Source organism: Falco punctatus (assembly GCF_963210335.1).
Source record: "Falco punctatus genome assembly, chromosome: 6".
NCBI lineage: Eukaryota > Metazoa > Chordata > Aves > Falconiformes > Falconidae > Falco > Falco punctatus.
In genome coordinates this window covers 8,862,944-8,889,206 of record NC_137585.1, presented here as the reverse complement: position 1 = coordinate 8,889,206, position 26,263 = coordinate 8,862,944, and the positions used below count along the sequence as shown (strand labels likewise).

The window sequence follows — 26,263 nt, the reverse complement described above, 5'->3', positions numbered from 1 at the left end:
CTTTCTTACCCAAAGATGAAGGGTCCTTAGTGTATGGTGCCTTATGCCTGAATTACTTCTGCCAGGAATGGATCTCTGTGTCAGTAGATGGGTTTTTTTGCTGCCACCTTGTATCACTCCACTTCCCTTAGGGCTTCAAAAATGAAGCTTTATTAGCTCAGGTAGCTACCGCTAGGAAAAAATTCCTATAGTCTGTATTTTTCTGCAACAATAAAAATCAAAATTAACTTTTTGATGAACCTTGTACTTCTCAAACACTAGATTAATATTCAGCTTGGGGAAGGGAGGTTAAAAACCAGACTTGCAAAGCCTGAACAAGCATTTTTTTATTAAGAACACTGAACATGAAATGAAGAGTTGAAGCCTTCCTTTTTGACTGAAATAAAATCTGATCCTCAGAAGTACCTTGTAACCCAGGCAAGTTAGCTGCCTACCTACCCTGCCAAGGGTCAAAATAAACAGTTTTATCACATCCAGCCTGCTAAGTATACAATGGTTTAAGGGCAGTCCTCCTCTGCTGATTGCTGTTAAGAGAACCTCCCCCTTCTGCCCCCAGATTAAGACAAAATTGTGTTATCAGGGTACAAGCAGTGGCAGCTTCCTTCAGGCCTATTTTCATTCAAGCAGCATTCTCTCACAGGAACAAGGATGTCATTAAAGTGAGATTGAACAGTACAGTTAAGACTAGGAAGCTGCTGCCACATTTTATCCATCTTATAAGCACTTTCACTCCTCTTTTCCTAACAGGGGTCAATAAAGAGCCTTTTCCAAAGATTTCTAATGTTTTCCTGTCTATGCTATTAGGCCTCTTCCCGTGCTACTACAGCTTTCCTGCAACAGTAGGAGCTTTCCACACAGAACAGTCTTATGTTTCACTCAAATATTCACGTGAACCTTCTGAAAACAGAAAAGCTGAGACACGTAGTTTATAAAATCATCTTGCTTTCAGGTATTTGGCTCTAGGGGGCACTTACCTCTTCATGCTTTGTCTAAGTTCATCAGGTTTTTTGCCTGTTTGTTTCTTTGAAGCACAGGTGCTCCTGGAAGAGAACTCTGCCCAGGTTTTCACCTTTGGCAGTCTGGTTACCAAATTTCAGAATACAGTGTTTGGTCCTTAAAAAAAACCCAAAACCTGGAGGGAGGGAAAGGGAGGGACAGAGCCTATCACAATTCTACCCCTTAGAAAGGAGAAGTAGCATTAAAGGAGTAGTATTCAGTTGTTGGAGGGTGTGGTTTCATTTGTTGTTTGTTGTGTGTTTTTTTTTTTAACTGAGGAAAGGAAATACCTGTTTTACAACATCAATTAAAAAAAAAAAAAAAAAAAAAAAAAGAGCCTGAGGCAGGCAATACAGTCCTGCCAGCTTAAACTTTTGTTTCTTAAGCTCTCCTGAGGATAATGAAGACAGACACAAAAATAATACAAACTGATAAGAGAACACAAAAAAAACCCCAAACCCAAAACCCCAGACCTTTTTATGATGAGCCTTGGTGCTTCTGGAGACTGCTTTGGATCTGTAAATTATGCCCTAGCACAATGGGGAGGCAAACCTAGTGCTGCAGGGGTCCCTAATGTAAGACAAACACCCCTCCCCCTTCAGTTTTCCCATCACCTTGTCATAAGCATTCAGGATAAATCCTCCTCTGACTGGTTCAGAGAGGAGCATCTGGAGTGAATAGCTGCCACAACACTTGGTCTTCACTCTGCATCTCTACAGGAGATAGTAAAGCTAAGGCAGCTCCTATTGCCGTGGGCCTTCAAGTTTGGTATGCATGCTGGAATGGCTATTAAACCCAGTTCATGAGCAGCCTAGGTATTTTAATATTATTTTCTAAGAGCGGAACAGCAGCAGCCCCTTCTGCACAAATTCTTGTTTGTCCACCTCTGTTCATTCGGAATTTACTAGTTCCCATTCCTAAATACCCCAAGCACAGCTGTTCCCAATGTCCATGTGGGGCTGGCTCTTCCTATGCCTCAAGTGCTGGCACAGTGATATTCAAAACCAAGATCTAGCAGACCTGCTGTAGCAAAAAGGGGTGAGGGCAGTTCCCTTTCAGGAGTCTGCTAAGACAGAAAGAGGTCCCCGTCACATCTTTATGTGGTACACAGGACAGGCATATTCAAAACCAGGAAGAAGGAAGGTGTTTCAAGGCCCCAGGTGGGAGTTTTCCTCCCCCTTGTAGCACCATTAAGAGACCAAGACATGGGCTTGGGCATGGCAGTTTCAATCAGTTAAATTCCTTCTCATTCTTCTTGAATGCAAGACCACAGGGGACTGTCCCATTCTTCCCTACCCCAGCAGGATGCTCCAAAGCTGGCAGCTGCCCTGGGGTCAAAGCAAAAGTGAGACCTCTGGCTTCAGAGCTGTTAGGTCTCCTTGAGGACATTGATCTTGGCACAGATCTTGAGAGCTGGTCCCAGCTTGATGTTCATGGCACTCATGAGATGTTCCTCCTTCAGAAGCAACAGGGCCTGGCCATCAATTTCCTGTGACCGAAACTCCTCGGCAATCTCCTGGCACCCTGTGAAACCAAAAAGCACCAGCGCTGAGAAACAGACGTGCCCTGGGCACTGCCCTCGTTTCCCACTCTTTGGGCCTCTGGCAGGTACAGAAAGCCAGCCAGGAATCCAACCAGCCCCCTTCCCCACTCTAGTCCACAATCTGCCTGAGGACACAGGCTACTTGGGAAGTACAAGTCACCCATCTACTCCAATTCAGGATAACATGTACAGAAGTAAAATAAAAGCACTGGGCACCACTGACACCACTTTCTTTCCAGAAAGAGAGCCAACAAATTGCCCCATGCTGCTGGATCACAGGAGTGCAGGAGAGGATCTTAACTGCACCTTGCAGTGATGAGATGAACTCGTACACTTCCTCCACACTCCAACGACTGGGATTGCTGGACAGGAAGACTGGGTTGATACCATGTAGATCTGGGGTAGGTGGTGCCATACTAGAGTTTGCCAGGTCCCTCTCTCCATGACTGGCCCTTACTGACAGGGGTCCTGGAGATGTAGGGGACAAAGCTTCATCATAGCTGGAGTTATCAGAGCCTCGACTTGAGTCTTCCTGGCCCTACAAGCCCATAGAAAAGAAAGAAAAAAGGTGTTTTGTGAGAGACTCACAATTACTAGGGTACAAAACAATACATTAGGAACAGCAGAAGATATCCCAACAGTCTGTTATAACAATCCCAACAATTCTCATACTATTGGTCCAGGAGCTCCAGGACACAGGAGCTCCCTCATGCCAGAAAGGACAGACTTCACTCTCGCCTCCCTTCCTCTCCCTTCTCCCATCCTCCCCAGTCCATTCCTCTTCTTCACATCAGTGCTGAAGCTCATTCAGTTCTTCCATAATCTCAATCAAATCATTCAAGTGGAAGAATACTAATCAAATGGGAAAAGTGGATTGTTTTCTACCAAGGCCGTCAGCTGATCTCACTCACTGAAACCTCCGAGACACAGGCGGGAGCGAACACAGAGTGAACAGAACAAGTACAAATATGAATCCACTTTCTGCAGTTGATAAAACAGAACAGCTCACTGTGCCTTGTGCACAAACTGTCAGTCAGTGTGCACTTGTCCCATCCTGTATGACTACATCCACTGTGAGGAAGTGGTACATCCAGCAGTGACAACTTTCACACTGAGACCTGCCTTGCTGGAGGCAGAGCGCGCTGTGCCCTTACCCTGTGGCGCTTGCCCTGGATCTTTGTTCGAGCAATTTCAGAGCTGCTGCGCCGTGGTCCCCGTCGGCGCACACGAACATAGTTAGCTTCCTGGAATTCCTTCATCTTCTTTCTCTGCAGCCGAAACTGATGGCTGCAGCTGACATTGTACCTCAAATAAGTAGAAGCAGAGCAGCAGTTAGGAAACAGCAACTACCTAAACCTACTGCTTCTCCTTGCTCTAGATTGGGATTAAACTCCTCTTTACCATCAAGTTCCGTTCCTCCTCCTTCTAAGACTTCCCCTTGGAAGGAACCAGTCCAGACTTCTGACACAAGCATTATTTGGACACCAGAGTCTTGATCTAACATCTGAAGGGTCAATTAAGTCATTCCCCTAAGGGAAAAAAGACCCATAACAAGCACTCTGCTATCAATAGGAGGCAGCAATGACTAGTCTAACTTCTCCCCAGATTTCTTCCCAGTGCTCCCTTGTGTCTTCATCTAGTACAGATGCAGCATGCAGCAGACAGCTGCCAGTATGCATTCTCTTAGTCAGTCAAATGTACATTTGACTGAAGAGAGGTTCTTTGGAGACCCAGAACTTCCCCCTTCCCACTTTATTTTCTAGCAAGTCAGAAACCCTGTTTACACTCAACACCACATCAACCTCTCCAGACCTAGAAGCATCCACAAGTCATATGTGTCTTTGTCACACACACACAATGAGTCCTAGAGGATGTCTGTGGCCAGTGCATCCCACGGAGGGAAGATCAGATGTACTGAAGTGTCATACACTACCCAGAGAAGGGGCACACGCCCAATTCTAGAGAATGCATAGACAGAAATCCTTTTACCTTTTAGCACAGGTCATGGAACAAAACCTCTTGGAGCCACGAAACTGGGTTGCTGGGGCATACTTCCCACAGTATTCACACTTCAGCAAGTTTGCCTTCTTGTCAAGCTCTAGTGAGATACAGAGACACACACCAGCTGACGATCTGAACTGAAGCAGATCCCACACAATGATTCCCCATTCCACTATTGTTCTGAGCACACAGATTCCAAGCTCTACTCTCTACTGAATCTGCTAAGCAGTTAGCTTGGGGAAGAAGCTGGGGAAAGAGGCAGAAGCTCCACTAATTAGGACGCTAGGATACTGAACAGAGCAACTTATTTCTCCTTGTCAGTACTGTTTTGCTGAACAAGCGAAAAATAGCATATCCCTTATATCCTACAAGGTTGTGGGGGAAATCTCCACCATCACTGCGCACTCTGTTGTGTACACACATCCTTCACAGCCTTCAGAGTCATTAGAGACAAGTACAGTTCAGATTCTTCTGCTTACTACTGACACAGGGTATGTTAGATCATATGAACAACAACAAAGTATTGTCTTCTGGCACTTAAAATCCTAGGTCCATTGCCTGAGTCTCTTAAGGAGTTAGCAGGAAGAGATACAAGTCCATAATGTATAAAGTTAGTAACACAGTATCAAAGAACAGAAACTTTCAGTAACACTAGCTAGGCCTCCTCCTGCTGAAACTCACCCATAGAAGCACTGTCCTCTCCCGGGGAATTGCTGGACAGGTTTTCACTCTGGCCTGAAGCAGCCTCTCCCTGCAGCGGTTTCTCAGATTCTTTCAGCAGCTGAGAACAACCCACCTGGACAGGAAGAGAAAGAACTGGGCCCATCAGTAAAGGATTCTCTGTGTCCACTGCACTCTGCAAGGTATACGCAACTTACACCTTATTACAACTCAGAAGAATCCCTCTGCTTACTACGGGAGAAGAGATGCTGAATGAAGTTATTACTCCTTCCTGACTCACAGACTTGGTGGTTCATTCAAAAATCACAAAGTACTACCTGCCTTGAATATCCTGCAATTCCGTGTTAACTCCATTTCCCCTTATTTGCTTTAACTTCACTTGCTATCTGTTCAAAATGCATCTTGCCCTTGCTAAAAATCAGAGTGAGGAACCTTCTTACAATTCCTGCATAAATTATTGCTCTGGGGACTACTGGAGAAAACAGTTCCCATCACACTTGTTTTATTCCTTCCAACCCATTCTCTTTAATGCCACCACTTAATGCCTTGCTTCATGCATGACACCCCCCTCCTTTCCCTTCGTCTTCACTGTCTCTGTCTCAGGCTAAACATGCAGAGTTGGAATATGGGGAAAGAAACTCCTGTTCAAAGATGGAAGTCCACTATCTTCCCCAAGAGAGTGCTACACCTCCTTCTCCCACAGCAGCGAATCCCTACCGGAAAGGGCTCTGCTCCTTCCTGGATGACAAAGCCTTCAATGATGTGCGTGAGGATCTGGGGCTTGACGATGGCTTGTGGGGGTTTGGAGTCTCCCACCTGACGTGACACCATTGCCAGGTTTGGGGTGGGAGCAGAGGTGGGGGTGACTGATGCTCCTTCGCTTGAGGTGGTATTTGGGGTTGCAATGGCAGCAGGATCAGATTTATCTGAAAAGTTAACAGCACAAGAGTCAGTTACCTTTGCTCGTCTACTTCAAATGGAATACAGGATCAGATCATTAGCACACAAAAGCAGAGTTCTCCTTTGTACCTCACCTCCAAGGCTGCTCTTCTCCTCCATGTTTTTGGGGCTGTCTGTCACAGGAGAGGACCTGGCAGGCAGGAGTGCAGTGACACCGGGCAACTCCTCCTTCTCCTCCTCTGACTCTGCCTTGCGTTTTACTGCTAAGGCCTGAGACTTGCTCTGTGTGAATAAAGAAAAACATATAAGCAGAGAGAGAAGCTCCAAAGCAAAGAACAAGACAGAACGAAGGCAAAAGGAAGATGCATCCTGCTCCATCATACTTCTTTTCCAGCCTGGTTCCTTTTCCTGGGGTTATCTTTAGCTCCCTCACAGTACTTACCTCTACTGAGGAACATTTTTGCCTTGCAGGGAGCAAAACTTGACTTCTACAATACAACTATGACTAGGATCTGGTGTCCCAATTCATGTTGACACATTGACATAATACCAAGACACTGTATAAACCTCAAAGGGTTATTCCAAGAAGAAAGAAATGGAATGGCAGTCACCCAGCAAGCTTTTCCAAACAAGCTTTTGGCTAAATCAGATCAGTTTCAATGAAGGAGAGTCAAAAGAGTAGGGGACACATGTTGGATGAGAGAAGACTTGTGTGTCCCCCAGCCTAAAAGTCAGACAAATCCTGTGACACCTTCCTGAAGAAGCGGCCAGTTTAGAAAGAGTCTCAGCAACTGTCTGAGGATACCTGAGCTGGCAAAGTACTGTTGTCCCAGGGAGTTAGACAAGCCCTAGCTGAACAATTCACAGCAGCATGGGTGAGGCCTGTGGAAAGTGAGCCATCTTTGTTTCCCCCTGCACAGCCTGTTGCTAGGGGACCCTCTGAGGCCTAGAGCCAGTGGCTGGTACCACATACCAAGGGGTCTCTGACCCAGAGGTATCCACACCTAGTGAGGAGAGGGGAGGTCAGTCTTCATGGCCCAGTCAGCCCTCGTCTCCTGAGAGAGACAGCAAAGAGTCCGGTTATTGTTTGTGTTGGGTTTGTGTGGCAAGGCTTTGGTAGCAGGGGGCTGCAGGAGTAAATTCTGTGAGAAGACACCAGAAGCTTCCCCCCACATCCAACAGAGCCAGTTCCAGCCAGCTCCCAAGATAGACTTGCCGCTAGCCAAAGCTGAGCTCATCAGCAACAGTGGCAGCACCTCTAAGATAACATATAAGAAAGGGTAAAAAATACTGTGCAACAGCAGCTGGGAGAGAGAAGTGAGAACATGTGAGAGCAACAGCCCTGCAGACACCCAGGCCAGTGCAGAAGGAGGGGTCGGAGGTGCTCCAGGTGCCGGAGCAGAGGTTCCCAGCAGCCCGTGGTGAAGCCCACAGTGCGGCAGGCTGTGCCCCTGCAGCCCATGGTGGTTAGCAATGGAGCAGATCCCCACCTGCAGCCCCTGGAGGACCCCACACCAGAACAGGTGGATATCCAAAGGAGGCTGTGACCTTGTAGGAAGCCCACACTGGATTCAGGCTCCTGGCAGACCCTGTGGAAAGAGGAGCCCAAGGTTGGGGCAGGCTTGCTGGCAGGATTAGTGACCCTGTGGGGACCCACGCTGGAACAATCTGTTCCTGAAGGACTCCACCCACGCAAGGGACCCATGCTGGAGCAGTATGTGAAGAACTGCAGCCCATGGGAAGGACAAATATTGAAGAAGTTTGTGAATGACTGTTTCCATGGGAGGGATGCCACGCTACAGCAAGGGAAAAGCGTGAGGAGAAGGAGCGGCAGAAAGGAAATGTTATCAACTGACCACAACCCCAATTCCCCATCGTCCTGCAACACTCTCCCTCTCAGGGAGAGGGAGTAGAAGAGTCAGGAGTGAAGCTGAGCCCATGAAGAAGCAAGGGAGGTGATTTTTAGATTTGTTCCTATTTCTTATTATCCAACTGTGATTGACAATAAATCAGTTTCCCTAATTTAATTTTGTTTTGCCCGTGATGGTAAATGGGATGTGATCTATCTCCCTGTCCTTATGTCTATCCATAAGCTCTTCAGTGTATTTTTCTCCCCTTGTCCTGTTATGAAGGGGGAGAAATAGAGCAGCTTGGTGGTCACCTGGCAGTGGCTACGGTCAACCCACCACATTGTTAAATGCAGTATTTAGTATATGATGTGGACACCTACCCCATCTGGGGCAGGGTCTGAGTCTCACCTATTTATTGCATGCAAACATTTGAATGATAATGTGGAAGAGAAATGCTTGTAGTCGGTAACCCCAAGGGTTGGATTGGAATTAAGTGTTTTAGAGAGGAAAAAAGTCTCCACATCCCTCTACCCAAACCCCTTACCCATCCCATCCCACTGACCTGGGCCTGGACTGTGACTGGTGTCCTAGGAATGAACAAAGAGAATCCATATGCTATTCTCCTTCTCAATGGTATCACTTACTGGCAACTGGACAGACTGCATGTAGAGTGCTGCTGGCATCTGAGCCACAACTGGAGAGGAGACTGGGCTCTTCACCATGTGGGCTGTGCCTTGAACTTGTGCCAAATTCACCCCTGTGGTGAGAGGATGAGCTTCCTGCGAGGATGCCGGAGCTGAAGATGATGACGGGGAAGCAGCATGGGCTTGGGAAACAGGCTGGACCACGGCTGGCATTCCCCGAGATGTCGGCACTGCTGCAGCAATCTGAGCCAAACCCAGTGCTTGGGCTTGGCCTGAGCCCTGCTGCCGAGTACCCACCACCTGCACTGGGATGTGTGGTGGGGGCTGCTGTGTTGCTGACATTTTGGCAGGCCCAAGCTGAGGTGGTTTGATGGGGGTGACCAGAGATTTCGACTGAATTGGAACAGGTGACTTGGTGACTGGCTGGCAAGGACTGTCCTGCTGGAGCTGCACAGGTTGTGGCTGGGACTGCAACATGGGTTGCACCACAAGGGTCTGAGCCTGCTGCTGGTTTTGAGGTGGACCCTGCTGCTGTGGAGGTTGAGCTTGTTGCTGCTGTTGGGTCAGAGATGGCGCTTGCTGCTGTTGGGCCAGCTGAAGATGGGTGGCTGTGTGGAGGAGCTGGGACTGGCGATGCTGGAACTGCTGCTGGTGATGAATGGCGATCTGCTGCTGGATCACCACCTGCTTCTGCAGGTGGATCTGCTGCTGCTGCTGGATCAGCGAGTGCGGCTGGATCTGTGTATATGTGGCTATACAAACACAGCGGGGAAAAAAAGGAGAGCACAAAAGTTAGCAACAGTGCAGCTGCGAACAACAAAAAGAAGGCTGGCAGTCACTGCACTGGTTTGAGTCGTTAAGCTCCAAAGTGACTGCCAGCTTACTGGCAGAGGACACGAGGGACTAAATCAACTTCTGTTGCCAACAGAGAGATAATCCCTACAGACAAGCCTCCAGGAGCCCCGAGGCCAGGAGGCCTGTTGGAAGACCTCTCACCAAATGGCACTCTTGCAAAAGCCCAGTGGGCTCAAAGAGAAGGAACAGGTCTGCACTCACCTGAGCTGATCAATGTCTGGCTGGGTGCTGGTGTAGCGGTCCTGGTCAGGTTCATGCCCACTGTTTGCTGCCCACCGCTGTCAGTTTCACCCTTCTTTGTGGCTGCATTCTCTGTCTCCGTCTGGCTTCCCTGGCTGATGGTCACAGCCTGAGCAGCTGCTACCGGTAACGGCTGAACCACCCCCGTGCCTTTCCTTTGGCAACTGCCAGCAGCACCTGCCGAGGAGGTCTGGCTCAACGCGGCTGAGGTCTGGCTCCCACCGCTTGCCACCACACCCCCGGTGACACCATTGCTGCCTGCTGCCCCCTGGCTCAAGTTGAGGGACTGGCCTGCGCTGGCGGAGGAGGCCTGAGCCACCGCCAAGGACTGGCCCGTGCTGGTGGCCTGCGGTAAGCCCGAAGCCTGGGAGCTTCCTGGCAGAGCTGCCTTCTGAGCAGAGCCTTGGAGCTGGGCGTTAGCGGCTGAGGTCTGCTGGCTCCTCACAGCCAGGTTCTGCACCTAGAAACACATACGCAAAACAGAATCCCTTTGCTTCATGTATGCTACTTGCTGGCATTTTGGCAGAGAACTCATCAGCAACATGCTTTACCGGGACGCAGGCTAAGCAGATGCTTCAAGTCTCACGTGGGGAGCTGGCTAACACTGCAGGGCAACGCTCAGGTGCAGCCCTCCCCAGGAAACACCGCCTGAACTCCTTCCTACCCCACCTCTGATGGAAGTTAAAAATCTCGTGGCACTTTCTGGACAGCACATGAGGACACCACCATTCTCCGAGGCATGGGACAGCCTTCAGACCTGCCTGCCATGCCTTTGCACAGCAGTCCAGCATGGCTCTAAAAGCACTGAGATGCCCCTGTAAAGATCAGTCACTCCTTTTCAATTTTTATGCCACCTGCCTCCTCCCCCTGTGCAGGGCTTTCCACTCAGCAGGCCCACAGATCTACTTGTGGCCTGCAGCCCCTTCTGATTTCACCAGTTCCTCTGCACTTTGGTGCTGCCATCCTCTGTATTTACTCCTCCTCCAAATCCAGTGTTATCTTCAACTTTGATCAAGGCTGACTTTCCTACAAAGAAAGTGCTCCAGACAAAAATATGAAGTAGCTGGAAATCCCAAGAATGACTGGGATAGGACAAGGAAAACAAGAAGCCATGGCAGCTCCCTGACCCGGAGAATTACTTGTAGATGAATGCAGGAGCTAAGACCTTGTGGCCTGTTCAGTCTATGGCATCTTTACAACAAACCAACTGGGTGAAGGAATACTACTGCTGGCAAAGACTCTTCATTGCAGAGTGACTGAAAATTGGACACAGAACCCAACAATTCTTTTTACACAAGGACAATTGAGAAACTGTGAAGATGTGATTGATCCAGCCTGTGGCTCACTCCAGAAGTTTTAAGCAGTAATGAATCCCATCTCCGGAGGTAAAAAGCAAACATGAAAAAAAAAAGTGGCAAGAGAGAACAGAATCTCCTGCCTACACACGGACACAGCTGGGGATAAAATAAGAGCTAATCTGCTATACAGGGACGGCTGGAGACAAAGACCAGAGTGTGGGGTGAGAGCGAGCAGGGGAAGGGGAGGACTCTGGGAAGGGGTGCCACTGACCTGGTCTGTGTCTGCATGGACCCCAGGAGACTGAGTGGGTGGTACCTCCTGCTGGACAGCGGCCACAGCCCCGTTGGGCATCAGGATGAGCTGGGAGGCAAGAGGCACATTGCGGCCCAAGGTCCGGTTTACCTGCAACAGGTTCCCCAGCTGTGGCTGTTGAGGGAGGATCAGGTGATGTGGAATGAAAGGAACGGAGGGGAAGAGAGAAAGAAAGATAGCGAACCACAAGAAAACAGATTACAAAGCAACACTGGGCCGCAATGTCACACATTGCAAAACCCCCAACCCTCCCTGCACTGCAACACTCAACATACCCCTCAGGAGCAGGAAACTCGGAACAGTTTCCTTATGGAAACAAGCACTCTTCATCAAGCATGTGCCTGGGCCAACTATCACAGACTGCCCAAGCCTGGCTAAAAGCCTGGGGTATCACTGAATTTTCAGATGTATATCTGGGAGTGGTTGAGAAACAGCGATAAAAGACATACGTCCAAGACCAGGGTTACTTAAAAATAAAGGGATTACAATCTGTATCTAAAGTCAACTGAGACACACAAAATGTTTTTCAAGTAGGTAACCAAGCCCCAGACTGACAATATAGTCAAGACTAATGTTTTCTATTTAGCAGCACTTCAAAGCAATTAAAAGGATGACATATTTGTTCATGTTGACTTATGTTTCTAGACTTACTTGAATTCTGATTTACATCCCTAAGCTCAGCAGTGGTAGAAGAAAGTAATTTACCATATATCTGTTCCAGCATTGAACCAGAAGAGTAGTTTTATTTCTGTGAGCTATATTCAAGTCTAGGACATATTTTTCATATTTACACTCTAGTGAGAAGTGCCATGGGATCTTTAACATCTATGCAGAGCAGAGACAAACACAGTTCCTAACAATCTCACATGAGCCACGTAATACAAAGCTCATCTACCCTCAAAAAGCTTAGCACAGAGCCAAACTCGTAGGTTCAAGGACAGGAGCCTCCCCATCTGAATTTAAAATACAGTGCATCATCCTTAAAGCTAGAGTTAGTCCAAATGTGTTGGTAATCCCAAGCAGTGAAACACTGGAATGGCTAGGCAGTGGGGTTCATGCTCAGGACACATTTTGTGGACACATCTCTTACCCGGAGATACATCTGGGCCTGTGACTGGTTTAGAGGCGGTGAGGTGGTATTCCCAAGAAGCACAGACTGCGTTAGGGTTGTGGCACTGGGGGAACTCACGCTCTGTGACCGACTGATCAGCTGAGCAGCTGATGTGGTGGCTAGGTTGATCTTAAAAACAGAGAAAAGCCCAAAGTCACATATGAAGAGATGGAGGAAAGGAAATAAGTACACATTCACTTCCTGGGATCCAGCCAGAACATTTTACAGTTTTTTTCCTGTATCCCACAGGGAACCAAGAAGAAAAAAGTTCTTGTCTTAGAGGCTAAGCAATGTAAACTAGCCAAAGCCCTGGATGCTAACGTCATTTGTATGCTGAGCTTGAATATCCATGCAACTGCAATGAAAGATCCAAAAGAAATACGTCATTTTCTCAAGTAAAGGAAAAAAGCCCACAAATTTCTACCCTACCAACTCATCTCTCTGAACAAATCCCAGTTCCTGAATACTACAAAACTGACTTCCTCTCGTTCAACCAAATACAACTCTGCCCAAGAAGAAAAAAGCATTCCCTTTCAGGCTGCTCACGACTCCTTCTTAGAAGTTCTGATGCTTTTCTAGTCCATGACAACATAGCCCCAAAGCGTCAGCAAAGAGAGATCAGTGTCTACCTTTCCAGCTAAGAGGCCTCTCCCTCTCAGAAACCTCCTCTGGTCTCCTCAACCCCCACCAATAATGATAGCACCCCAAATCCTCAAAGTTGTCTGCATCTTGTGGGTTCCCAGCATTCTTAGAAGCTGTGTTTCCCTGGCTGACTGCCTTCCTAAAAGACAAAGAGGAAAAAGAAGAACGGGAAGGGGTGGGAAGGAGGCTTTGACGTGTGAGGGAGCAGTTACTTACAGAGGCCTGAGTGGTGGTGGTCTGTTGCGGGGTGCTGGTGTTGGGGGAGCTGGCTTGTCTACTGGCTGCAATCGTAGCCTGCAAGAGAGATAGACAGAGAAATGAGTACTTGGAACAAACTTTTCAATCCAGCCCAAATATTTAGCTTTGTCAGAGCACCTAGTCCTATCACCATCTTCTCCCATTCCCAAGAACAGGGGCACGATCTAGCCACTACAGATCTCTGCCATGCCCTACAAATCAGTTGCAGCAACTCAGCAAGGCATCTCCCCTTCCCCAAGCAGTTCAGTCCTGTACGCTACCTGAGGCAGTGGACAACAGACCCTTACCGTGCATGACCCCCAGTCCTTCCACACGTGGGTACACACCCCACTGTTGCCCCAGCTTGACATGCTACACACGGCAACCCTCATGCTGCAATCCACCGTTAACACCCAGACGCTCCCCACAGTATTAGCAATTTGCTGGGCTATTTCAGCAGTTTAGCATCAATGCAATGACACTAAAATATCTACTAAAAAAAATATCCAAGTAACAAATTTCAGATTACAGTACATACGGTTCATGGAGCAATGTAAATATTGTTAGATTAATTTTTTTCCCCCTTCTATGATCCCACAGGAATTCCATTCTATGACTTCAGTTAGTTTTATAACTAAGATGTGTGTGAAACTGGTGAGAGGATTCCATTCCCTCTATGCTGTAAAACTGCAGGTAGGGATTTTGAGAACTTAATCCTGAACTAACAGCCAAGGAGATACTCCAACAGCTAGCGATGGAGATACTGTTACACAGAAAGAAATGTATTCACATGGCACATAATCCATCTTCAACTGGTGATAAAGTCTGGTAGGTGAGCTAAGTTGCTAAAGAAAACAAAAAATCACTCAATTATGCATCATAAAATATCTCAATTTGTATAAACATATCTCAGCTGAAGAAACACTCTCCTGGCCGGACAAGGTTTATCCCAGATCCCTCTTGCTAGTAACTGGTAAAGAAAGCATGTGCTACTAAGTTTCAAGACAGAAAATTCAGAGGATACCTCCTGAAAGTTCACACACAGAAGACCATGTTTATTCTCTGAGAAGTAACAATTCAGGGTTCGCTTTAGTAGTTTTTTAAACACTACTCCATCCACTGCTGATTTAACCACCCATCTTTTATTTAAAGAAGGTGCAAGCACTAAAGTGCAAGTTTCCTGATGGGGATGCCAAATTCTATCTTCCCCTGCTCTGTATCTGAAAACCAGATGTATCCTTCCATCAGGCTTCCAGTTTACTAGCTGTATTAGCTTTAAACGTGTTTAGGGACTCATTGTCTCACTACAGATCAGGATGACCACAGTGCACAAGCCACTTTATAAAGAGAGAATCTCTGGATCTTCCCTAGAGAGCGATCCAATTTGTCTCCTTCTGCCCCTTGGCAACTCACCTGCTGGACAGCAGCCAGGCTGTGAAGCTGTGCACTGTTAAGCTGCTGCTGCAGCATAAACTGATGAAAGTACTGGGCTGCATTGGGCTGTCTCTGGAGTGCCTGCAGGGCCTAGAGAAAGAGGAAAACCAACAGTCAAAAATAGCGTGCCCTTGAAATGCGATTAGAGAAAGCAATGAAGGAATAAATAACAGCCATGAGACCATCCCTAGACCCCATGAAAAAAGCAAAGTCACTAGATTAGCACATCAAAATATGTAGTACAGCTACAAAGTTGGTAACACACTAAATCACATGTGTATTCCAGGACAGCAGGAAGCACACTTGCCAGACTTTAATAAACTCCAGGAATTTGGGGATGTGTGCTCAAGCAGGTAGACAAGTGTTCCAGTATAGTATGTATATGGAGGATATATATTTTATAGAGGAACTGGGATGATAAACTGAATTACTTGCTCTAGAACAGCAGGCTAAAATCAATCTATTGGATCATGGTATGTATTAATTCTAAGAGGCTGGATACTGCACACTTACAAAACATGAAGCACAGTATCGAGCTACAGGAACTAAACATCAGGCCTAGCACAAGAATTTCTGAATCTGAATACCTGACACTCCTTCAACCATGGTCCCACCTTGACACGACAACTCAAGAGAAATGCAAAAGGGCCCACCAACTTCTACTGATGCACATGCCATCCCAGAAGATAACCATGTCTCACCTGCACTGCCTGTCGCTCATAGAGAGACATCTGCGATATCTGAGGACGGGTGCTTCCTCCAGAACTGGAGCTCCCACTGGTGGAGCTGGAGTTCTGCTCACTTTCGGTCTCCATGGTGACAGGATCCCAAGAGCTCAGGCTGAGACAGACTCCAGATCTACATCGAGAGAAGTGGGAACTAAGTCAGGCTAGAGGAAGAACCAAACTGTACTTCACAGCATTACACAGCTTTTTTTACTGGAATATCCCAGTACCAGAATCCACACACAGCTTTGCAACATCACAGGGGGCCGGGGATGCCAGGGTTCTGAAATCACCCAGAAATTACACTCATGGTTCAAATCTTTTATTACCAGTCAGAAATGTAATGCACACATTCTCATGTTTTTATTGCCATGCTACAGTTGGAATCTACAGCATCCTGAACTCCTTTAGAAGGCAGCAGAGTGAAGGAGCAGCTGCAGCTCATTCAATCATTTGGTTACAAACCTGATCACCTCTCCTTCAAGGGAGGCTAGTGAACTGAGGCAAATCGCGCTGTGCTTCCAGCCTCCCACTGCACTTTGGCAACTTCTGATCCTCTCTTCCTCCAGTCCCACAAGAGCTATAATTATCCCACAACTCTGCTGCCCTAGTGCAGATATACCAGCTTGGTCCTTCTCCCAGTTTAGCCCCCAGCCCTAGACCATTTCTTTCTTTCTCTGATCACGTGGACTTTCCAGCTACTTCTCATTCCCGACAGACCGTAACTTGGAACATTAAGAGTGGAAGCTGGTATCTGTGCTGGCAAGTTGCTTTCAGGAGGACCAGAGTCAGAAGCAGAGTGAATGAAGGGTTCACTGGCAACACTTGTGAGGGGAAAGCTGCTAAAGAGGTTACACAGAGCTAGAGAGATCTTCCAGCAGCAGAAGGATGAGTTGCAGTGAATCACAGAACTGAAAAAGGACTGAAGAAGCTTTCATCAGCCAAGAGGAGGAGAAGCGAGACTGAAGAGAGTGCTTAGCAGAAGAGTAACACATTGGGATGATCAGGGAGTTTCCTGCAACAAGAAACACAGGCTACACAGGGAGTAACGGTAGGAGGGGTTAGAGTCAGAAAAGGGAAAGCGCAAAAGTGATTATTCAACAGAATTCCACTGAAAAAATTTTGACTTTTTAGAAGGATATCATTCCACGGAAGATAAAAAAAAAAAGCTTCTGATAGCCTGTTTGTTTTCCAAAACACCAGCTGGCTCCCCTACAATATATCCAAGAGACCTCTAAATTAGCTTCCAGGATCCCACAGCATCAGCACAGTCCCCGTGGCAAGACATTTTCAAATCCAGGCATTTCGAGCTTCACAGCCTTCACCAAACGCAACTTTTTCCAGATGCATAAACAAACAGACCAGTGCAGCAGAAAAGGAGCTGCAACAATAGTCTTGACCAGACAACTTTTTCAATTCTGGAAAGGTGTTAAGGGCAGCAGACAAATTCAAAGCGAGGCAACAGCATTAGCACTGCAGAGGATGGCTGGCTAAATCAGGGAATTGCTGCTCCAAACCTGTGCCTCAAAATCTGGAAAAATCTACAATTGACAAACAGATAGCTGCTGCTCCAGTGCCATCTTCCTCGTGCATCTTTACCTCTGCCCTCAAGTCCTGCCCAAGTATCTCCCTGCTAATCCAGCGCTGGCTTCCCACACTGCTTCAGCAGTGGCAGTCGGGAATTGTGCCCTGACATCATCTTCTCCTCAACTGAGACAGTCCCCCTCCTCCTAACCGGCCACTGCAGCTAGAAATGGTTGGTCAATAAGCCTATCTAGACTATAAAAGCTCTGGAGAAGACAATTGCCTTAAAGATCTTCTCCAGGGGGCAGCACCATAAAAAGTAAATTAAGCCTGAAAATAAATGAATAGAGAAGGGAGAGAATACAGACTTTTAGAAAGAAAGAAACTGTGGCAGATAAATTAAGTACTTTGAACAGGGTCAAAATGCAAATCAGAGTGAAACTACACACATTACACCAAGTCACCAAGTTATCTAGTAGCTCAGCTACCATTAGGAGACCATTTCTGTTCCCTTAGCCACCCTCAACCTCCCTGCGCAGGTTACTTGCAGCCTTTACGTTTCTGGCGCTCACTAGATCAACTCGTTCACTGTCCAGAAAAGTTGTCCTAAACATCAGTTCCTGCCAGATCAGTGAGTTGAATTAGCTCACTTGTGACGCCGCAAGTGCCAGCGAGGGAAAAAAAGGCAACTAATGTTTAGCTTGGCTGTAGCACATATCCTTACCCTGCACAGCTGCACCAGAAGGAGAAACCTGGCTTCTGACTTGGTGCTCTGCTCCACCGTGTTCCCTCAGTAAACGGCACCATTGATTCTTAAGATTTCCAGCATTTTTGAGAGCTCCACATCGATCTAGATCATCTTAAAACCAGGCCCTAGCACAAACAGAATCCTACTGAGATGCCTCTGGGATGAGAAGCACAAAAAATTTTTGGTCTCTGTGTAGGCAGAAGGCTTTTTGGGGGTGTGGATAGAGAAGCAGTCTCCCTTTGCAGAAGGACGGTAAGAATTTTAAGTCACTCACAGCAAGCAGGGTTATCCAGCAAAACCATTTCCAAACACAAAAGTGAAAAGGCACAGTATTTCCCCAGGCAAGTTCATCTAAGGATGCGGCTCCATGTTAGTGTAATCCAATCCAAACACAGACTATTCCCACACAAAATAGCACGGATTACACCCTCTCCTCTCCTGCAAGCACATCTTCCAGCACCCTCCTCTTGCAAAAACCTAGCGATCACTGTGCTATCAGATCGCTTGACTCAGCTAGCGGCTCCACGAGACGGATAACCTACTAAAAATTATTAAACGTGGGTTTTCCAAATAGACTTGAGTTAACCAGCTCACCTTGCAAAGGTAAGGAGTAGTTCCCAAGAAAACAAACAAGACCAACGAAATTACTGGAAATTAACCTTTAGAGCTGAACCCCTAAAAGCCAGTCAGCGAAGGATACAAAGGCCTATTAATGCCATGGCAGGAATGACAGCACTGCAGAGAGGACGGGAAGGAGAAGGGAGAAAACGAGCTCCCGGAGCAGCACGAGCATCAGTACGCGGGCCAGGCCGGAGCCTCGGCACACAGCAGGAGCACCACAGGTGGCTCGTCCACAAGTTCCTGACCTTCCCCGAGCACAAGAGCTGCAGAGCCAGGCCAGGCATCCACTCCGGTCACGGAGCACCGGGCAGGAGCCAGCGAAGTTTTACTCCTTCGCCCCATCCATTCCTGCCGGCACGTGACTGCAGCCTGCGGAACGTTATCGAACCTTACAACCGAGTTTCTCGAGGGTGAAGCGCCACACGTAAGATTCGCACAGGTTTGCCCACAGCTTGCGGGGAGGAAAATGAGCAGCCAGGGCTGCGGCACACCCCCTGCCCCGTTACTATAGCTCCCCACTGCCCGGTTTCCCAGCCACGCCAGCAGAGGCGTGAAGCTGCCGGGACACCCGAACTCTGCCACGGGATGCTCCAGGACCAGCAGCAGACGCGACCCCCCGGCCCGCCCCCCCACCCCCACCCCGCCGTGCTCGCCCTTCCCCGCCGAGCGCCTGGCCCGGCCGGCGGGGCCGCAGCCGCCCGGGGCGGGCGGGGGGTGCAGCGCGGCGGCAGCCCCCCCAGGCTGCCGGCAACTCCGGCAGCAAAGTTAAGGCGGCTGCGGGCATGCAGGCGCCCGACCCGCCCGCAACACGTACGTACCGGGCGGGCAGCCCCGCCGCGGCGGGAGGCGGGGACCCGCCGCAGGATGCCCCGCGGGGAGCTGGGGAAAGGCGCGTGTCTGACGCCCGGCCACCGGCGGGGGGAGCGGCGGCTGCCCGGGAGGCGCGAGCGGGGCTGCGGCTGGGGAGTTGTTCCCGGCCGCTGCTCCCGGGGCCGGGCCGGGCAGACAATGGCTGCTCCGCCGCCGCTGTCAACTTCCAGCCCGCCCCGGCCCCGGGGAACTCTCCCCGCCGCGGCCGCCCGCGCCCCGGGCCCGGCCTCACCTGCAGCCGCCGCAGCAGCGGCACGGCACGGCGCTGCCCCGCTCCGCTCCACTCCGCTCCGCTGCCGCTCCCGCACCCGCGGCGGCGCCCCCCGCCCCGCCGGGAGCCCCCGCGCCCGCCCGAGGGACCCGCGCTGCCGGCGTTACCGGAGCCCCTCGGGCCGCCGCCGCCGCCTGACACGCCCCCCGCGCGAGCAGCCAGGCCGGGCCCCGGCCGGGCGGGGCGGGGCGGGGCGGGGCGGGGCGGCGCCGGGGGCCCCGTTGTTGGGGAGGGCGGGGCCGGGGGCGTTACCTGGCGGAGGCTCCCGGCGGGCCCGGCCGCGGCCTGGCGGGGCAGCCCCGGGGGGGGCCGGGCGTGGGGCGGCGGAGGCGGGGCCACACACGCGCGCCGCGCCCCGGCCGGGTCCCCCTCCCCCGTTGTAATTTTTTTATTTTTCTTTTTTTTTTTTTTTCTTTTTTTTTAAATCTTGGCCCCTGGGGCTCCCCGCCGCTCCGTCACTTCCTCCCTCGAGGCGCTTCCGGGCACGTGACCCCCTTCCCCGGGCGCCGCTTGCCGTTGCCCTGGTGACGGCGGCCGGGGCCTGGCGGGAACGGCGGGGCCTCGCCTGGGGACGGGGCTGTCGGGGCCCCGCCGGGGAGGGGGGCTCGGTCGCGGGCTCCTGCGGGGGAAGGGGACCGAGGCTCCCGGATGAGCTCCGCAGCCCGGCCGCGCAGCAGGCGCAGAGCGCGGCTCGCCGTTCAGCGCCCATGTCCTCCGTGCTGGGACACCCTTTGCGATCGGTGCTTCTGGCGACGGGTTAACCTTGCTAGACATGAGCGGGCTTGCGTAGGTTGTGAAATGCCTGTCTTGGTACCTGGAACAAGCTTTGATGAACAAACGGGACCCAGCGGTAGTAACGGTGCCTGAGGGGGCGCTGGCCAGGTCACATAGAGCACATGGGGAGGTGCGCAGTGGAAACCCCCACAAACAGGGTGAAGACACCACGGTGCCAGAGCTTGCTGGCAACTTCTAGAAGAGAAGCTGCACGGTGCAGGCACTGGGGCCTCGCTTCCCTTGATTACTCTCAAAGCACATCAGTTCTGTCAGTTGCCTGGCTTAGGGTAAGAGCAGTCGATTAAGATAAACTTGGGCATTTTTAACAATGACGTTGTAGTAGTCAGCATGACCATTTCTAAGAAAACAAGAAATGCCCTGTCGGTTCGGAGCAGTGGTTCACCTTTATGAGAGCTGGTGAGTTTCCTTTAAGGATGGCAGCTCATGCACCAGGGATAGGTGGGAAGAAGTGAAAGACAGGCAGAAACAAATCGTGCTCCATCTGTATGTACGTGATGCAGAAGCTCAAGCACCGCTGAGGCTATGAGCATCATAAATGCTCCTGCAAATGACATATTTGAGCTTTGTGTTGCAAGAACATTGCATCTGGCTTAGTAATGGAAGTGCTGGACTGTCAATTCACTGGAGATCCTGTCCCCAGTCACGGAGTAATATTTGCTGCTGCCTGAAAAGCAGCAAAACAAGCTGTACAGGAAGGCGTTTGGGCTGTTACCGAACACACCTTTTCTAAATGCTTTCTTTTTTAGTTCAGATGGAAAACCAACTGGCTGATTCTCTTTTTTTTTTAAAAAAAAAAAAAAAAAAAAAAAAGCGCTATAGGAGATATTTAAGGCTAGTCAAAATAAAAGGTCAGATAGTGATCAAAGGAACAATGACAAGGCGTGGAACCCAGCCAGCATAATCCCTGTGAATCAACCACTCTTAAAAACCCCAACGACTGGATGAACGACTAAGCCATTTGCCCCTGTTGCAAAATCTAGTGAAGTCGATTCAAGGGAGGAAGCTCTCCGGAATTATGCAAACGAAGGGGAACTACTGTAATGAAGAGGCTTTAGGATTTACTGAGGATGCTTGGCGGGGCAGGATGTTGGAATCGATAAAGCAAATTTAAGGATTTAAAAGACTATGCTGGTATCTTTGAGGTAAAACTCACAGGCAGAGAATTTAAGTGATCAAGGTAGATCAGAGATGAACAAGTGTAGGAAAACAGAGAAGAGAGGGATAAAATAAGCTGATGAAATGCAATCAGTATTTGTTTGTCTGGATGAATTCGACACCTGATTGCCACAGCCTGTACTATATTTGTAATAAATTATTTATTTCCTGTGTGGCTGTGCTCTCTATTGTGTGCATGCATGTGTGTGATCCAATAACAAACTTGGGTCTGTCAGCCAGCAAGTAGGATGAAAGCTTTGGGGGGCCAGAAGCACAAGGGACCCACGAAGGTGAGTTTCTCTGAGCCACTGGTCCATAGGAACAGGATCAGGCTACAGACACTGCCCTGACACTGCCTGTGTTTATATGTGTGTCTTTGAAGTACTGTCTCCTGTCAGCGTTTACCTGTGTGTGCACATCTGCTGTGAACTTGCACATCACACTGCTACTGGTGGGATGTGAAACAGAAGCTCCCACTCATCTCCATTGGCCCAGGAAGGAAGGAAGCTTCTGGATCTTTCAGTCCACCAGATTGAGCTGCCCTTAATACTTTTCAGAGAGAGCAGGTGCACCTGGCCAGTATCTGCAGTCCATTCCTCTTGCTCTACTCCCACATCCAAGCATGGTAGCGGGGATGGTGGAGGATATATCACAACTTACTCCCTTTCTGTGGACTGGTTTTCCATTACTTTGTCCATGAGCTTTTTGAACCTGCTGATATTATTGGCTCCCATAACTCCTGCAGCAGTAGGTTCTTAAACGGCAAAGTACATTTTTTATTTGTTGTAAATTGATTACCAACTAGCTTTATCACATTCCGTTCACTTTATCCACCACCTTCATTATTTTTGTAAATCTCAATCCCTCATCTGCCCACCAAGTTCTGCTCATTCTGCTCACCAGATGGTGGAATCCCGGGCCTTTTAGTGTCTCCTGATGAAGCACTTGTTCCACCCCATAATGATTATCACTGAGGCTCATGCTACAATTTGTGAGACTGGCTTATGGGGTCTGGCTGGAATCCTGTCAAGTGCTATGCCAAAATATAAGCCAGGATTTATTTCATAGTTAGCATCGCTTACTCGCATTTTAGATGCAGATCTTCCCAGCTCGGGGTTTCTAAGCAAGAAGCCCATTTTCATCCCAATGACAGTTTTTTCCATTCAAACCGATTTTAGCAAAGGAGTTTTGCTGCAGAAAAGGCATCTTGCAGACCAAGCCACGGAGCGATGGTGACACTCAGTGGCCCTGCAGGAAAAGTGCACCTTCCGAGTTCACATTTTTTCGGATTTAGCAGGAAGACAGTGGTAGCAAATGAATCTCACACACAGGTGAGTAAACAGCACTGCTTAGCATAAGGATGAGTCTGCATATTGTGCCGAACAGATTCATATAATACAAGCGTATAAATGGACATCTAGCCTATCTGCATTTGCCTTCTTTCCCTTTCCCATATTTATTTACTCACTTCACTCTGGAAGTGAGACCATCCCTTTCAGGTACCGCAGAAGGAAAACCCTTTCCTTGTGGTGGGGAAGACTCGAGTTTTCATACACACTTTCAGGGAACATGGCAGCTTGTAATGTGTTCAGCTCCAGCCACCAAGAGCCAGCCCTCAGATCTATACCTTGGAGGTGCAAGGGGAGCCACAAATCTGATTCAGACTGACCTCCAAGCCTAGGATGTCTTCCTGCTCAGCGAAGAGGTTGACATTATTGCCGGTTTACTGTCTACCTTGCAGTTACTGCAATGTACTTCTTGCAGGCTGCCCAGATCTCTGCTTTTGCTGTCCACACCTTCCCACACATAGGCACCAGGCCATCCACAGCCTCACCACACCACTGGATCTCTTCAACAACCTCCAGCTAGCCCTGTCCAGTCTGGCCAACCACCATCTACAGAAGGAAGAAGCCAGGTGGGAGATGATCATAGCAGACCCAGGGACTGATTGCCATTCTGTCCTGCCTCCGGCCCAAACCTCACTGGGTTGGAAATGTTGGAAACATTTGCCTCATTGGGAAAGACTGGTTTCCAAATCCTCCTCTGACCTCTCCAGCCCCGCATTTCAGACAAGTCTTTATATACCACCACCACTCCCTTATCCTTGCCCTACACATTATTTCCTGCAAGACTGATCCTAGTGTGAATATGCACTTCCTCGACATTATAAGGCCTCAAGTTTGCAAGCTGAAAATGTAGAGAGGTTGCAGCCACATGTCTCCTCATCTTTGTTTTCCGTCCTCAAAAAAAAAAGTCAAAGTCTGCCAAACCACCTTTCTGCTCCCTGCAGGGAGTGGGAAGTTGGAACACATAAAGGGAAGATCAGAATGCATTGCCTGTGAGGGGCCAGCACCAGGGGTCAGTTACCTGCAGTACCCTGAAGGCACCCTTCTCCTCACCACCACCTTTAAGATGTGAACTGCATATGAAAGGAAAACAGGTCAACAAACAAAAGCCGATACATATCAGTCTATTTCCAAATGTTACTGGGCCTGGCCATCACTACATTGCTTATCAACATTAAGAGGGAGTGTGGGAATAAGCCCACTGCCTGGCAAACCATACAACACAAGAAGTCACAAGTTTTAGACTTTTCTTAGGAAAGAAGCCTCTTTGAATATCAAAGGTAAGCCACATTCCAGCATCTCTACCCCTAAATTGAAACAAACTACATTAGCAAGTGAAATCCAAGCATACTTTAAAAATTATTCATCTATTGCATGTCTTGGATTTAACCGTGGGTTGATACATACACCTTGATGCAGCTAGGTGAGCTTGGTAGAAAAATAACCTGCTGGATAACATTAAAAATTAGCAAGCCATCGCTGTGAGCCTACAGGTATGCATACCTTGCCTAGAGGCAGTACAGATCATGAGATGGGTCCATGGCTCTGACATGGTTCTCAGTAGTAGCTATTTTAAAAGTCTGTTTTTGTCCTGCACCTACAAGACAAAAATCTAAGTCATTGTTTGCTTCAAAAAGGACAAATAAAACTCAGAATCAGCCTTAGACTCTGTGTATTGTAAACAGTCCGCAGTAACAAGCCTTACAACTCCAAATTACAGCTCTGCAATTTTGTATTTCTTTCCTGTTCTGGGAGCAAAAAGATAAACAAGGAAAGCAGATTCACAATCCATTGCTCTGTCGCCAGACTGGAGCATATTAGTTGAGCATACATGAATGTGCATGAGTCAGGAAAGAAAGCATGTGTCCAAGCTTCCAGGACAGTTTGCAACTGAGTGACAACAGACAACTCATTTGTTCCGTGTTCTAACTTCCCTCTGGATGAGGGCTCCTTTCAGTTTTCTGTAAGACCACTGCAGAGGCTCTGTGACAGCATAGGAAGCTGATCTCTTCTGAGCACACTGGAATGACCACAAAGGCCCCAAATAAACCGCACACATCAAACCTTTTATGATTTATCAATGCTTCAGCGAATCCCTACCTGTTCATTGTACAAACTATCTTCTTCATGTACAGATTTTAAGTATGCTTTTTATCTTCTATAGTAGCACCCTAAAAAGGTCAGAATCCATTTGGGGCCACCTCGTGTGCTTACAGTCCTCCCTCTTTTCAAGAAGCCTACTTCCCACTCCTTTCAAGAGCTTTTCTTTGCAGAAAAATCCCCTCTATCTGAGATACTACTTGCCAGATTGCCTGTTAGCTGCCTTCTGTGCTACAGTCTTCAGGACCTTCTGTTTTGCAGGCTGAAACTGCAAAACTTCACAGGAAATTTCCCAGTTGCCTCCGGGCCATCTAAGGCAACCGAGACCCACAGAGCAGCTGTGGTGAGGCGAGGGGAGGAAGTCTCCTGGCCACCTGACATCTACTCATACCCCACCTTTGCTTACACATAGCAAAGGTTCCTTTCTTGCACTGAAAGATGTTTCCTATGGAGGTCACCAAGGCCAGGGAGCACTTTTCTACAGCCAACAGAACCACGCAAGCATCAGATTGCCCACCCAGCACAGACTAGTGACTTAACCACATTCCCTGATGTTTGCTCCAAGAGGCAAAGGCCTCACTGATTTCTACAATACTCTCCTACCTTAAGGAAGCTTGCTGCAGAGCAGCTCTTTCTCAAGCTTATGCTTTGCCGGCTTCCTCGGCCCCTCTCATATGCAGCTGAACAGCACCAATCTGATTTGAAACCACAGCCAGGAAGCATCTGCTTGCATTCACATTTTGCACACTTGATTTCCTTACTTACTTAACCCATGCAGGTGCAAGGTGGCAAGGCTTCCTATCACCAGAGGAGAGGAATCCTGGTGGGCCTGTTTCTATTTAGATCTAATTTCATGGCCATCTGATGTTATAAACTGTAAAATAGACCCTCGACACATGTCCATTTAGATGCAGGAGAGCCTGGCTCATGGGCACAGTGAGCGCACTGGGTTACAGCCTTCAGTTTTTATTTATAACCTTCCTATTGGAAGTTCAACCAAATTACAGGACCTTGCTCGCAAAGCTCCTTCAGTCCAGCCCAAATTACCCAGGGGAAGAAACTGGGAGACTGTGGGGCTCACTTTGCTCCCTTGCCCTTTCCTGTGCATTGGCAGAGCAGCAGTGAACAGTACCTATCGACTCCCACAACGTCTTAGGAAGGGACAAAGCTTGGGCAACATTTCCTGGGGGCCCCTTCAAGTTTCTATATATTTTTGCTCGCTTGAACTCAGCCCTGTCCTTTTTTTATATCAGTTGTCCACAGAATTACTTGGTTCCTTGGGTTTTCTACCTCCCCTAAATGCTCGTTAGGCATTGCTGTGAGACTTTTATTTTCCTTTTTTCCTGTCCCTACCGGACAGCCC

The 26,263-nt window shown here is 48.7% G+C and overlaps 1 protein-coding gene across 4 annotated transcripts; it reads right to left on the bottom strand.

The window, feature by feature from the left end:
• Nucleotides 1-308: 308 nt before the first annotated feature.
• PHC1 (polyhomeotic homolog 1) lies at nucleotides 309-25,554 on the bottom strand. Of its 4 annotated transcripts, XM_080391896.1 has the most exons (16): nucleotides 19,466-19,715; nucleotides 18,609-18,732; nucleotides 15,447-15,603; nucleotides 14,725-14,835; nucleotides 13,291-13,368; nucleotides 12,412-12,561; nucleotides 11,280-11,435; nucleotides 9,672-10,170; nucleotides 8,616-9,367; nucleotides 6,256-6,403; nucleotides 5,939-6,147; nucleotides 5,222-5,336; nucleotides 4,529-4,637; nucleotides 3,694-3,844; nucleotides 2,846-3,077; nucleotides 309-2,520 (listed from the first exon to the last, which is right to left on the bottom strand). In XM_080391896.1, the coding sequence occupies exons 3-16, from the start codon at nucleotides 15,558-15,560 to the stop codon at nucleotides 2,366-2,368; spliced, it is 2,979 nt and encodes a 992-aa protein (XP_080248022.1). In that variant the 5' UTR covers nucleotides 15,561-15,603; nucleotides 18,609-18,732; nucleotides 19,466-19,715; the 3' UTR covers nucleotides 309-2,365. The 4 variants fall into 4 exon arrangements, with proteins under 4 accessions (XP_080248022.1, XP_080248021.1, XP_080248020.1 ...); XM_080391895.1 differs by lacking the exons at nucleotides 18,609-18,732; nucleotides 19,466-19,715 and adding an exon at nucleotides 25,504-25,554; XM_080391894.1 differs by lacking the exon at nucleotides 18,609-18,732.
• Nucleotides 25,555-26,263: the final 709 nt, after the last annotated feature.

Coding starts and splice junctions, on each gene's coding strand:
- PHC1 (XM_080391895.1), bottom strand. CDS start 15,560: ATGGAGACCGAAAGTGAGCAGAACTCCAGCTCCACCAGTGGGAGCTCC. Junction 14,836..15,446: donor ATGAGCGACAGGCAGTGCAG/GTGAGACATGGT, acceptor CTCTTTCTCTAG/GCCCTGCAGGCACTCCAGAG. Junction 4,638..5,221: donor AGAGGACAGTGCTTCTATGG/GTGAGTTTCAGC, acceptor GTATCTCACTAG/AGCTTGACAAGAAGGCAAAC.